The sequence below is a fragment of the Leptonychotes weddellii genome, chromosome 8 (genome assembly GCF_054177405.1).
Source record: "Leptonychotes weddellii isolate Sample4059 chromosome 8, ASM5417740v2, whole genome shotgun sequence".
Taxonomy (NCBI): Eukaryota; Metazoa; Chordata; class Mammalia; order Carnivora; family Phocidae; genus Leptonychotes; species Leptonychotes weddellii.
In genome coordinates this window covers 82,254,854-82,269,794 of record NC_138376.1, presented here as the reverse complement: position 1 = coordinate 82,269,794, position 14,941 = coordinate 82,254,854, and the positions used below count along the sequence as shown (strand labels likewise).

Sequence of the window (14,941 nt, the reverse complement as noted above, 5' to 3'; positions counted from 1 at the left end):
TGCTCTGGGTAGCACTGACATCTTCACAATATTTGTTCCTCCAATCCATGAGCATGAAACATTTTTCCATTTCTTTGTGTCTTCCTCGATTTCTTTCATGAGTATTTTATAGTTTTCTGAGTACAGATCCTTTGCCTCTTTGGTTAGATTTATTCCTAGGTATCTTATGGTTTTGGGTGCAATTGTAAATGGAATCGACTCCTTCATTTCTCTTTCTTCTGTCTTGTTGTTGGTGTATAGGAATGCCACTGATTTCTGTGCATTGATTTTATATCCTGCCACTTTACTGAATTCCTGTGAGTTCTAGTCCTTAAGTCTCTTTTAAACTATAGGTTCTCTTTTTTTATTTGCTGAAGAAGCAAGTTATTTATGTCATTAAAAAAATCTGCAGTCTACATTTTGGTGAATATACTCCCATGATGTTATTTAACATATTCCATTGCTCCTAATATTTCCTGTAAACTGAATTCCTGTAAATCAAATTCAGGTTCCATTTCTATTGCAATTATTACAGAACTTAAGATCATTAACTAGTTCCATTATATTATGTGGGTTTTACAAAATGGTGATATTCTAATTTTCATTCTTTTTTCTTCTGTTATCTATAAAACTCCTATAAAGATAAGCATCCCCCATCAACTATTTTGTTATACTAAAAATCAGTTCTTTTAAAACAGGCAGGAAAAATACTTGATTCTTTTATTTACCTGTTTTCAGGATAATGGATTGGAAACTTCCACTTCTGGCCATAATGAAGTAACAACGCCCAGATTATCCTCCTACCTTAAATAACTACAGACTGTCTAAACTATATGAAACAATGTTTTTCAGACACTGGAGCACAGAAAGCACAGGACAGTGACCCCTGAGGGAAAGAAAACAAATGAGGTGAGCTTCCAGGCTTCAGAAGAGGAAACTTGATCAGATCCCAATGGTCTTTGAGTTGAGAAAACAGATTTCAGAATTTGGGGAGGCCACAGCAACTAGAATTTGCAAGGTAGAATACTGAAGAGAGCGCTACACACCCAAAGACAAAGTTTCCATGATCTGCAAAGGGTCCCTTTCAGGTCTTTGAACTGAATACTAATCTGTGCATGCATGAGAAGAAATGACTCAAGGCTGGGGGTGGGATATGCTACTGGTGAAGCAGAGCAAAGAATAGGAAGTGGATGACTTCAGACCAAGAGGCTGTAGTTGTCACCAGGAGGCCTGGCATTTGAGCGTCGGAGTCCTCAAAATTGCCCAACGACAGGACTCTTGGCTTTAATGTCTCCTGTACCCCCAGGCCTCCGGAGTGGGGTGGCGATGAGGGGGCAGGGAGGGAGGTTGGGCCAAACAGACAAACAACAGAACGCCAGCAAATCACACAGCATTACCCATGGAGCTCATAATGGCCAGAAATAGTTCATATTTCCTCCAATCAGAGTAGATAGCCCTACTAATACATGGAGTATCAAGTAGAGTCCTCAGAAGAGTATTACTTCACTAGTGAGAATAATTAGCTGTAGAATAAAAGTTACTCTGCTCCCACTTTACAAAGCTCAGCCTTGAAAGGATACAATTATTTCCAAATAACTTAATTGTGTCCTAGAACAAAGCCCAAAATATAAAATCACAATATTTGGCCTTCAATAAAAATCAACAGGCATGCAAAGAAGCAGGAGAATATAACTTCTAAAAAGGATAAAAATCCAGGGACCTGTGTGGCTCAGTCAGTTAGGCATCTGACTCTCGATTTCTGTTCAGGTGGTCATCTTGGGGTCCTAGGATCAACTCCCATACTGGGCTCCACACTCAGTGGGGAGTCTCCTTGAGGATTTTTTTCTCTCTCCCTTTGCCCCTCCTCCCTCTTGTGTGCTCTCTCCAAAATAAAATAAATAAATCTTTAAAAATAAAAAGGATAAAAATCAATCAGTAGAAATAGACCCCAAAATGACATATGTGGTAGAATTAGTGGACAAAGACATTTGAAACGGTGACTATAAATATTCTCTGTATGTTCAATAAGGTAGAGGGAGGCATGAGGATATTTTTTTAAAAGATTTTATTTATTTATTTGAGAGAGAGGGAGAGAGAGAGAGCAGAGGGAGGGGCAGAGGGAGAAGGACAAGCAGCCTACTCGATACCGGGATTCCGGGATCCTGACATGAGCCCAAGGCAAACCCTTAACCAACTGAGCCACCCAGGTGCCCTGGAAGGCATGAGGATATTAAGAACAGAGAAAGAAGATATAAAGTCTTCTGGAAGTTGAACTTCTAGAAAGAAAAAAATACCATGTCTGACATGAACAATACCCTGGATAGGATTAATAACAGATTACACAATGCCAAAGAAACTACCCAAAATGAAACAAGATTGAAAAAAAGATTGGAAAAAAAAAAAAAGAACAGAGAATCAGGAAGCTGTGAGACAACATAAAGAGGTCTCATATAGGTGTAACTGGAGTCCCAGAAATTGGAGAAGGGGAGAAAGGGACAAAGTATGTGAAGAAATAAGGAATAAAACTTCTCCAAATTAAAATTATAAACTCACAGATCCAAGAAGTACAACCAATCTTGGGAAAAAGAAACAAACAAACAAAGAGTCACACCAAGGCACATCATAAACAAAGAGCTTAAAACCAATAACAAAAAGAAAACTGTAGAAGCAGCTAGTGAAAAGACATCTTATGTAAAGAAGGACAAAGAATGATAGATTTCTCATTAGAAAAAATACAAGTCACAAGATAATCAAGCAACAACATTTAATGTACTGAAAGGAAAAAAAAATCTGTCAACCACAAATTCTCTAGCTAGCAAAAATGTCCTTCAGAAATAAAAACAAAAGACTTTAGAGACATATGAGACACACAAAAGATGAGAAAATTCACCACTACCAGAATACCACTGCAAAAAATGTTAAAGACCTTCAAAAAGAAGGAAAATGAAACCAAATGGAAATTTCAATCTATATAACAGAATGAAGAGCATAACAAATGGTATTCATAAGTAAATGTAAAAGAATTTTTTCCTATTTAAAAAATCTCTTTAAAAGATTATTGACTGTTTAAGCAAAAATAATGACATTGTACTGTGCAATATATAATATAAAATACATATAATTATTTTACATAATAAAATGCATTACACAATAAAATATAGGACTAAATAGCACAAAGGTCAGGATAGTGAAAATGGAAGTATACTGTTGTAGAATTTTTATATTTTACATCAAGAGGTAAATTGTTATTTGAAAGCAGACTATTATAAGTTAAAGATGCTTACTCTAAACTCTGTAGCAACCACAAAAACAAAAACAAGAAAGTATAGCAAATAAGCTAACGTAAGAGAGAAAATGGAATCTTAAAAATGAAATAAGTCAGAGAGAGAGGTAAATGGGAAGAACAGAAAAAACAAATGGCATATTAAAATCCAACCATATCAATAAACACATTAAATGTAAATGGCTTAAACACTCCCATTAAAGAAAAAGAATGTCAGATTGCATAAAAAATAAATTCCCAACTATGTGTTGCTCACAAGAAACCATTTTAAGTAGGACACAGATAAGTTGAAAGCAAAAAGATAGATCATGCGAATGCTAATTTTTAAAAAGCTGATGTGGCTACATTAATACTAAGCATAGATTTCAGAGCCAGATGTATAGAAAAAGCAATCAAAGTATGTATAGAAAAATCATCAAATGTTTGGAAGTCAGACAACATACTTTTAAATAACCCATTGGTCAAAGAATAAATCACAAGGGAAAACAGGACATACTGAAATGTATGAGATGCAATTCATATGGTACTTAGAAGAAAATTTATAGCATTAAAATGCTTATATAAAAAGAACAGAAAGGTTTCAAATCAAGGACTTAAATTTCTATCTTTAGGGGCACCTGGGTGGCTCAGTCGTTAAGCGTCTGCCTTCGGCTCAGGTCATGATCCCAGAGTCCTGGGATCGAGCCCCGCGTCAGGCTCCCTGCTCCGCGGGAAGCCTGCTTCTCCCTCTCCCACTTCACCCGCTTGTGTTCCCTCTCTCGCTGTCTCTCTCTCTCTGTCAAAATGAATAAATACAATCTTTAAAAAAAAAATTTCTATCTTTAAAAACTAGAAAAACAAGAACCAATTAAATCCAAACTAAGCAGAATAAAATTAATAATAAAGAGCAGTACAGAAATCAATGAAATAGAAAACAGAAAGCAATGGAGAAAATCAAATAACAAAAGCTATTTCTTTAGAATCATCAATATTAATAAAATTCCTGCTAGTATGATCAGAAAAAAAAAGATTCTGTATCTTTTAAAAAACTTTTTATTATGGAAAATTTCACACATACATACATGTAGAGAGAATAGTATAAAAAACTCAACACAATCACCCACTTAATTTGTGGCCAATGTTGTTTCATCTAAACGACCTCCCTCCCACAATTCCCTCACCCTGGATTATTTTGAAGCAAATCTCACACATTGTATTATTTTATCTGTAAATATTTTGGTTTGTGAATATGATTATCTCTTAAGTATATAAACCTATATGTTCTGTGTTATGATGCTAAGAAGGAATAAAATTTAATCTGTAAACATCAAAAATGTCCCCAACCATCTTCTCTTCCCCAGGCTTAAGGATTGGCCAGATCAACAGTCTTAACCCATGAAAGTAGTTTCTCTAACTGCCAGAGGCAGAAATTCTTTCCCTTATCCTTTAAGGAACAGACTTCAGGAAAGCGTTGTGTCTGGTCTTGATGAAGGATTGGAAACTGAGCTTTGATTCACACTGATTGACAGTGAACACTCAGGCATATCCTAGAGTTTGCACTTGGTAACTGTACCTGGTGAGTAGTCACGTACAATAGCCAAAGTCTCCACAGCAGTCAAGACTTATCGGAGGGTATAAGCCTCCCTTCTCCCCCACCCACCTATCAACCCAAGAATGACAAAGGTGACCTGATGGGATCCTTATCCTGATCAGGTGCTACTTTTGTCAGCTAATTGGCCCTGAAATGCAGAAAAACTTACAACATCAAATGAGAATATGCTATGTCATCCTCTGTTTTTGTGCAACTATCACCATATGGATATATTTCTGAATCCTTTGCTGCTAAACAAGTTTTATATTCTGTAACTTAATGTGGTATTTTCCCTTCAATACTATCACGACTCCATTGTGACACCATGAAAACTAGTGTCAGATAGGATGAATATGAATGTACAAGAATCTAAAAAGATACATGAGGGAATTCAGGGAATTAAAGGGAAAAGAATATAGGTGACATATTTGGCATTCAACCACAAAAACCTTGTTATAGATGATGAGAGAAAAAATTGTTTCAATGGGGTATGCACACAGCCTGCTACAGTTCTCTGGATGGTCAGGAACATGGAACTGAAACAAATTATGTCTAAAAGGAAAGGAACTAGACTTAACAAATTTCAAGTTGCTTCTATTGGCAGATGTTTCAGAAGTTCTTCAGTGGGAACTGGAACAGGAAATGACTGACTGGGTTGGCACTCTAACTGGTAAGAAAAACTAAGACACTGTAAATTCCAATGTCTAAGACAGAAACACCTGGAATGGTAAAGATGGGGGATGGGGAGAAGGTCCCAAGATGTCCTAGAGACTCTGGTGAACTAGAAGGTGGCAACCTTCCAGGCAGAAGACAGAACTCTGCCAATGTTTTAGGTATGAAAAGATGTGACAAATGAGCTAAGAAATGTTTTAAATTTTCATTGATCTGATTCTCTCAGTTGAGGGAAGAGGAGTGTGTATAGGGACTCTCATAGACAAGAAACACGAAGTTTTTAATTGTGGGGATGTTTTAACATGTTTGAGCTCCAGTCTTTGTTTTCACAGACCTTTCTTCTAAAACAGAGCTGTGTGGTTTTTGCCAGCCACCTTTTCTTTTAATTTTTGAAGATATATTCTCAAAAATTATTTTCTATATGGAATAGATATCTCCCAAGTGGGAGATTAGGAGTACTTGAGACATGAAACTTCTACTGGTAAAAGTAAGAAGAAACTTCTTTTTGAGATTGGCTAGAAAGATAGATGTACTGTATTAAACCAGGTAAAAATATGTGAATATTTGGGCGTTGTCTGAAAGTTGTAACATATTTTTCATCATTTCAGTATGATCAATAGTCCCCATATACATGAAAGTGAAATGATCTTTAGACAATTTAACTGAAATATTAAATAACTGAATAACAGGTTCAGATATAATTTGGTAGAAGTAATAGATGACTCGGTGGATAGGAGCCAAAAGAAATAAAGGGAGAAAGCCCAGCTTCTTTAAGGTTAAAAGTCTGGTCAATGTCCCTATTGGGAGAACAGTCCTCCATGGGTCTCTCACTCTTCTGCACATCTTGCTGAGCATGCCAGGAATACATGGCCCTAACCATTTCTCAAGGTTGTGTTTGGCACAAGAAACCTTGAGGGATGAAGCAATGTCTCCCTTGAAACAAAAAACAGGCCTGCATACTTCTGGCTATAAAATGGTGTAGATTTCCCAAGCTCAGAGTTCCTGTGCTATAATACAACCCACTGCCTATGCAGGTATTCATCTGGGCCCTTGGCAAAACTCTCTGTGCCCCCCACAATGGGACCACAGGGCAAGGAGGGCACAGACACAATATGCTCTCTACACCAAGGGTCATAAAATCCTTTGTCTCTGACCCAGATCTCTCGTGTCTTCTGCCAGCATCCATGAAACAGTAACAGGCAAACCTATTAGCTGGTAAGCTGGGTAAAATCAAATCCCAGGCCCAATACCTTCCCTGCCCATCCCTTCTGGTTCAGTTTAAAGTCTTCCATTGAGGCCATGACCTCTCTGCTACGGGTGGGGTGTTTTTATGTGAGCATGAAGATATGGTATTTGAATAGGAACCCTCTCCCCACCCCCAACCCCTGGTTCCTTCAACAGACTTAGAAAAAAGAACCTGTACTACTCAGTTCCTGAATGAAAAAGAAAAAGAGAAAAGAACAAGGGAGCGTCTGAACAAGGTGAAGAAGAACAAGGTGTTGCCTGTCTGAAAAGAGACCTCATTGCATATATAAAATGATAACCTCCACTGTCACCAGCCCCCAAGCAGAGAACTAATTGGAAGCAGTGAAATTCTCTGGAAGGTATGGGATAGGGCCACCCTTGGCAAACACCAGGCAGTTAAAAAAAATTACAAGTCCAAATACACCAAATACACCCAAATACAAACAGGAAGCCCAATGCTTAGTCGACCTGTTTGGATTTCGGCAAACCATATTCCCCACATGGAATTCCTATTGAGTCCAATCCACCAAGCGACAAGGAAGAGAATGACTTCGTGCTCATATCTGGGGTGACCATGCAGTTACCACAGAATGAAAAATTGGACAACCATGGGGTGTTTTAATTTCTGCAAAAGTTCAGATGTCTGGGCTCAAGCTTTCTGTCATTTGTAACTTGCTAAATTTAAAGTTTCAGAGTTTGTTTTATATGAGATTAAAAACGTCGTTGGATGGGCCAAAAACATCTGGAACTTATTTATAAAGGTACTGTAAGATTTCTATATCTATTATGATGTAAAACTACAACTGAAACAGATTACATACAAACACATAATGTCGTATACGAATTACTTCTTGTGTAACCTGGACGATATTAAGAACCATAGAAAGTGTTCCTGAGTCAACTTTTTGGGTACTTTTAAAAATCTCTGATAATTCTTGATATTATTTGGATTATGTTTTGGGACATTTCGAATTAGCTTTTGGAAAGTTAGACTAATAAAACACTGAATTAATGAATATTTCTATTTCATTAAAGATCAGATGTAGGATTCTGCTTGTATGAAATCCTGAGATATTGCTTCATGTTCCCCTGGAGGGAGGCTAGAATTTTGTTTTTCTTTTCAGGTAGCTGAGGGGGCCAATGAGATTGACAAAGGGGGAGTCTGAACTTGTATGTTCAGGAACGAATGCCAGATGTTTAGGCATAGGGTAATAAAGAGAAACACATGCTGTAATAGGGCAATATATAACATGGTACATTAAAATCTGTTATGGGGGAAATTAGTAAGTTTCCCTAAGAGAACAAGGGCAAAAGAAACCTAATTAAATCAGAAATGTTAACATGACCCTAGGAAATTTTCTTTGTCATGAAAGAAGTTCTCGCTAAGGGCTCATGTGAAACAATATAAATTACATCCCTAGCACCGTGTCTCTGTATCTAATATTATTCTCCCACTCCCGAGAGGATTTTAATTCCTGATTCTCCTCAGGGACACATATCTGCCTTACCCTCTGAGTGAGGTGTGCCTTTAGGTTCTCTAGTTTGGGTTATCAGATTATAGTGAAGCCCTTTTTGATGTTAAATACAGGAACAAAATCTACCTTCCTTGAGGATTAAATGAATTTATATATTTTTAAGAAAGTTGATCCAAAGTTTCATTCCTGGACTCTGGGTTGTTGTTAGATATTGTTTTCCTCCAGTGCATATTTTAAGTACAAACCTGAATATCATTGTGTTAAAATTGTACTTCAGCAGGAAAAGGAAGAGGCAGCCTCAGGTCAGAGAGAAATGGCTATCCTCCCAACAAAAGCAGCTTTCCACGACCTGTAAATTCTACTGAGACCTCTCTAGCAGTATGAAACAAATTTCATGATTTAGATCCAGACTACCATCCGACTGAAGGAACTTCCCATTAGGAAAATGTTTTAATTCTTCCACATAAGGATACATTTTGTGGGAAAACAGGGAACAAGAATTGCCCCCTTTGAAAAAGAATGCAGAGAATAATAAGAAGCTAATTTCTAGGTACCACACATCTGGAATATCACGAAATTGGTAGCAAAGAATCGGGAAAAGGTTGCAAATACCAGAAAAATATAAAAACCAGAAAACACAAACATAAAAGAAACAGAAGGGAAAAAGTCCAAGCTAAAGCAGAAAGAAGTGCTATAAGAATTTTTAAAAATTATAAAGTACTTTAAAGACAAAGTACTTAAGGGCACATGAAGAACCTTCTATAATAATCATCAGAATCTGAATAATAAACTGAAATAGTCCCCCTTGGTACATTGTAAAGCATGCAATTTTAATTATGTGATTTTTCTAGCTAATTTCTGCTTCAAAAACAGTAAAGTACTTCTGCTTACAAGGTGGCAGAGACAAGAACTTTTCTGAACCTCTCATACACACGTTATCAAAATTTAAATTAGCAGAAACACGCCTTTGAGTTAAATCACAATTAGCCCTTAGATCTATTTATTGAGAACCCACTATGTGCCCAACGCTGGTGGTGTATGCTAAACATTTGTAAAGCACTTGTCCCTTTTCAGGTTCGCACAAATGACATTTTAAAACCAACTATTTGTTTTTCAGCATTAACTGCACGGGCTGAATACATCTATTATTAGAAATGGCTCCTACTCAGGAGAGTCTTTGTTTTTAAAAGATAAAATATACCCAGTTGTACTTGTGTATATATATTTTACATGGTTATGTATGGAAGTCAATCAGCAATGATAAATACAGTCTAACAAAATAAAACAACAATTTTTGGGGAACAGAAATGGCACATTTGTCAGGAGATGTCCACAAATAATTAATTACTTTCACACAATAAAGATATTCTCTTAATCCTAGAGTCTCATAAGAGGATCTCATTACTTTCTAACCATCTGTCATCACTCCTCCCCAAAAAACTAATTAGGGTTTCATCCAATCACACATTATAAATCATGCAAATGTGGATGGCAAAAAACACAGTTTAAAGAAGTTAACATTATAACATTTTGTATTCTAAAAATCACAGGCTTCAGAACTAGCCTTTCCTGCTCTAATAATTACCCTGCTTATTTTTCTCTTTTCCTGATTATTTGATATTAAACTTAGAAAATTAAATTAAAAAAAAGAAAAACTTACAGATAGTAGAGTTTTCCTGCAGCAGGAAGTTCCCTTTTCCGGTAGTCAATCCCAGAATCTAGCTGGACCGTACTACAGTATTTCTGCAATCCAAACACACAAACAAGTGGTGGCTTAGAATTATGATCTGTCTGCTGTCCTTTTTCTTTCTTTAATCTTTGAAATTTTTCCTTAATAAAATAATGAGTTTAGGACAAAACAAGAGTAGTCACATAAGAATCATAAAAGTTGAACATTAAATATATATCAAGCCCAAAGAATTCAGTTCAAAGAAGATTAGCAGCATGCCTTTCTGACACTTTGCTAAAACAATGCTAATCAGCAAATTCCTACATAATGTGCATTACATTAAAAATTTTTTAAATCCCAATTTCTGTTAACCATTAAGTAAGAAGCTATCAGAAAGAATAACTCGTGGGTCTTCAGCATCACAATGGGAGAGAGCTAGGCCAGAACATTAGTATCCACATTTTAAACCAAATGCTCTTACTAAAGCTACGCTATATGTATACCTGCCCTTCATTTGTAAATGACCGCCACTGCCCTTGTCCCTTATAGTCCCCTTTCCAGCCATCAATGTCTTTAGCGTTCTTTCCTGCTGCAGACACCTCCCTTCAGCCTGAGTCCTATGCCACTGATGTCCTTCTATTCTCCCAATTACTCTTTCCTTTCCATCCCCCTCCTCCCCGCCGCCCGCCCCCCCCCCACATGTGCTCACACCACACACACTGAAACTCCTCCTGTAGAAGCTTATGAACTTTTGCTACACCTATCTTGGTCAGCTGGCTTTCTTTTTAGGGGTAAGGGGGGGTATATATATTATATATTATAGACACATATTCATTCCAGTAGAACAATGGTGAGCAAGGGTTTTCAGAACAATTCAAGAAACATTTACAGGCTGATCTTTTTGTTTTCAACCTAAATGAAAATTGCTTTATGAAAATTCATGAGGAGAAAATTGTATTTTAACAACTTCATTACCTTTATTAGTGAAAAACTGCTTTTTTGGGCCAAGGTAATTGTGGCAAACTGTATTTTCCAAAGATGGCTGCAATAATCTCCCCACGCCAACATGTTATGATGTTGATATTCCATCCAGCGGGAAGTGGGGTCTATGTTCCCCCTCCCCTGAATCTTGTGACTAGGACAAGATGATGCTATGCAACAGTATCCTATGTGACAGAGCCAAGGCAGCTTCTTACTCCCTAGCTAGAACACTTGCTCTGGAACCCTGAACTGCTAGGTGAGCATCAAACTGCCTGGAGGAGCTTAAAGCAACCCAGACAGAGACACGGCCTGGAGGGGCCCTGAGATGACATGAAGACAGAGGTCTCACCAGGCCCCAGCTGTTCCAGTTGTTGCCACTATGGTACTAAGGGAGCCAGAATTGCCGGCTGAGGCTTTCTCAAATCCCTGACCCACAGAAAACAGGGAGAGAGAATGAAGCAATGTTGTTTTAAACCTCTAATTTTTTCAGTCATTTGTTATGCAGCAATAGATAATCAGAACAGTCATATCGGGGCACACGTGAAATGTAGCTACATTCTTCCGCTCGGAAACTGCATCCTGGGTTGAACTGCTACCCAAGAGCTGAGGGCTGTTTATCATCTGCACTGCAGGGAAGAGACTGTACACAGTGGCAGGGAGAATACACTTCCCCTTCTCCCATGCTGCAGCTGCCAAGTGGCTCAAGGAAGTAAAATAGGGCGATCAACCATCCCCTTGGGACTGAGGGGTTTCCCCGGTTGCAGGACTTTTGGTGCTCACATCAGGACAGTCCTGGGCAAACTGGGACAGTGGATCACCTTAGGAATAACCCAGAAATCAGGGCTGGAAGGCTGGAGTATTTTGATCCCAGGGTCCTGGGATCGAGTCTTGCGTTGGGCTCCCTGCTCAGCAGGGAGTCTGCTTCCTTTCTAGTTCCAGGAAATAAAATACTCCCCCAACTCGTGCTCGCTCTCAAGCTCTCTCTCTCTCTCACACTCATTCTCTCTCTCAAATAAATAAGTAAGATCTTTTAAAAAATAAAATAAAATAATCCCCGAGAAGAAGCTGGTCCTCTGGGGAAGTCTACAAAACACAGCCCTTGAACCCTACCTGTGACAAACAACCCCTGAACTTAACAAAGTCATGCCACACTACAATGCTAGACCTGAGCAGCTGGTGGGCCTCCCCATAGAGACCTCCACAGCTCACCATTCCAAGTGACTCATACCCACTCCCCAGGCCTCACTCTTGGGACTCGGGGCCTGTAACCCATCTCACCAGAAAGGAATATGGTGTTGCCTAAATATATGCATTCCACTCTCCTCTTGCCTCAGATGATCTGTTTTTTGAAAAAAGGGTATAGCCATAGATCTCTCTTCTTCTCAACTTTGAGTAATGTACTAAAATTGGGAAAAGAGGTACCTCCTCCCCCTTGCCCAGGCTGTCATTGTGGGGGCCCAGCCACCCAGTACAAAGAGGAGATGGACTTTTTTAGCTAGCACTTCACTCTCTATCTCTCTGAGGGAAATCTGTCCTGCTGTGGTAAGGGCCAGTTTTTCATAAGCTAGCTGTACCACAGACAATATAATAAATAGCACAGCAATATATTCATGTAAGCATATTTACCCAGGCTCTCTATTTCTTTTAAACCACACTTTATCTTCTATGACCCAATATTCCTAATTTAGCCAAAATTTTTTCTTCTTTATTTTTTTGCTATTAAAAAATAAGACTAATGGAAGTTATACAAGCTTCAATTTCTCTTTCTGGGTAACTAACTTCTCTCTCATAGGAGTGATTAAGCCCTACTGAATGATTGCATTTGTACATTCACTAATCACCACTGAGGAATACCTAATCAGCAGCAAAAGAACTACAACCAAAGCCCTCAGATTTTAGCTCTTAATTGTCTGAAAAATACTAACACTCCGTTTATATTTTTAAAGAAAAATAAACCTCAAATTTTCAGATTTTATTCACTTAAGCTAACTTCTTCAGAACACTTTGCAGAAGGATGGAGGAGGGTGAAAGCTAAATTAATTCCAAGTTGATGATTCTAGTCAAAAAGGCATGGTTTAATTTCCTAATTTCCAGAGATAGTTACAAGACCTGTGACCTCTTACCACCATCCAATTGCAGTGAATAAAACTAATCAGCTACCAAAAGAAAGTTATTTTAAAATAGTTTGTATATTTACCTATACAAAGGACAAATACAATTACACAATCTAAAAATGCAATTAGGAAATTTGGGGAGGAAACGGAGGGAGGTGAACGCACCCGTGGGAGCATATGCATGAGTGAAAGGCCTTGACTTTGCAAAGAAAAATGTACTACTAAAAGAACCATATTCTAGCAGTTTGCATTTTCCTCAAGATCTATTGTGTGTATTTTTAGCAACTTTGAATAATACCATCAGAAAAATAGCCATCTCACAAAATAACTTTATATAGCTTCTACTCTGGCTTTTTCCTTCCAAGTTGGAACAAAAGAACAATAAATATTGTGGAGAAAATCCTTTAAAACCACAATATATTAACCTTGTAAGCAAAGACTGAAATAATAAAGATTTGCCTACCTTAAATACTCTTTATTATAAAAGTAATATTGCTTACAATGGAAAAAGAAAAAAACACATAACAAAGTTTTATGTCTTATCTAAGTGATTATATTAAATAGGAACTTAAAAGATATACACTATTGAAGTTTTTTGACAATATTTAACTGATCAGTTTTATACATTTTTAATAAGTAAGCATAAGAGGAAAATATGGCTGAGGCCTTTCTAGTTCCAGGAAATAAAATACTTAAATAACTAAAATCTGTCTTTTAACTTAAGTGCTTTAAAACTGTATGTTTTTAAGCTAAAAAAAAAAGTGATCCAGGCTCATTGTAAAAAATTCAAATATTAAAAGTGCAAAGGTAGAAATGAAAGTCTATCCCCTTCTCAGAAAAAAAGTTTGCTTATAGCTGATATCCTTCAAGTTTTTTCTACATGTACAGAGATGCTGACAGAGAAATCGGGATCATATTTATACACACAGTTCTAAGCTTAATTCTTTCCAAGATCTTAAAAGTTCTATGAGAGAAATAACTACATTTAAATACAGGAAAGCCGGGCGCCTGGGTGGCTCAGTCGTTAAGCCTCTGCCTTCGGCTCAGGTCATGATCCCAGGGTCCTGGGATCGAGTCCCACATAGGGCTCCCTGCTCGGCGGGAAGCCTGCTTCTGCCTCTCCCACTCCCCCTGCTTGTGTTCCCTCTCTTGCTGTCTCTCTCTCTGTCAAATAAATAAATAAAATCTTTAAAAATAAATAAATAAATAAATAAATAAATACAGGAAAGCCACAGTGTATACTGTACTATTTTGTTTGCTGAGAATATAATTCTGTAAGTCAATGACAAGTAAGAATACAAGAAAGATATTGAGCCAAAAAAAAAGGAGACTGGGTGGGGGTCTCTTTTTTTTTTGAGACGGGATATACATCCAGATATACATGCTGAAGCAGGTGTACATTCTAAGAAACCTGCTTCAATCTCATTTAAAACAATCATGTGCTACCACTTTTAAGCTTAAGCAATGATATATAAAAATTCAACACATGATAAGCTTGGACATATTTTTAAGCTTCTTATGATGTAAGTATAACATAAATACAGAGAAATACACAAGTCATAAATGTCCAGCTCAGTCAAGAAACAGAACATTACTAGCACCTGTGAAGTCCCTCTAGTATCCTCTTCTATCTCTTCAAAGGTAACTATGCTGATTCTAGCAACATAGAATTTTGCCTGTTTTGGGAGTTTTATATAAGTAGAACCACCCAGTATGTATTCTTTTGTGATTGGGCTCCTTTATGTTTGTGAGATTCATCCATTCTCATGTTGTGTATAGTTAGTTTGATTGGTGTGTTATATCCACTATGTGAATAAGCCACAATTTATCGACTCATTCTACTGTTGATGGACATTTGGGCTGTTTCTAGTTACTTGCTCTTTCAAATAATGCAGCCACGAACATTTCTGCATGTGAGCCTTGGCGCACACATGCACATGCTCTTGTTGGATA

General features: G+C 37.5%; 1 protein-coding gene across 3 annotated transcripts in view; it reads right to left on the bottom strand.

Annotated features, from left to right (window-relative positions):
• The window catches only part of AFG1L (AFG1 like ATPase), a 233,769-nt gene that overhangs the window by 63,193 nt on the left and 155,635 nt on the right, over positions 1 to 14,941 (bottom strand). For all 3 annotated transcript variants that reach the window (XM_081828769.1, XM_031023890.2, XM_031023891.2), the window contains one exon: positions 9,885 to 9,967. In XM_081828769.1, the coding sequence (XP_081684895.1) occupies positions 9,885 to 9,967 (83 nt within the window). The remainder of the gene's footprint in view (positions 1 to 9,884; positions 9,968 to 14,941) is intronic.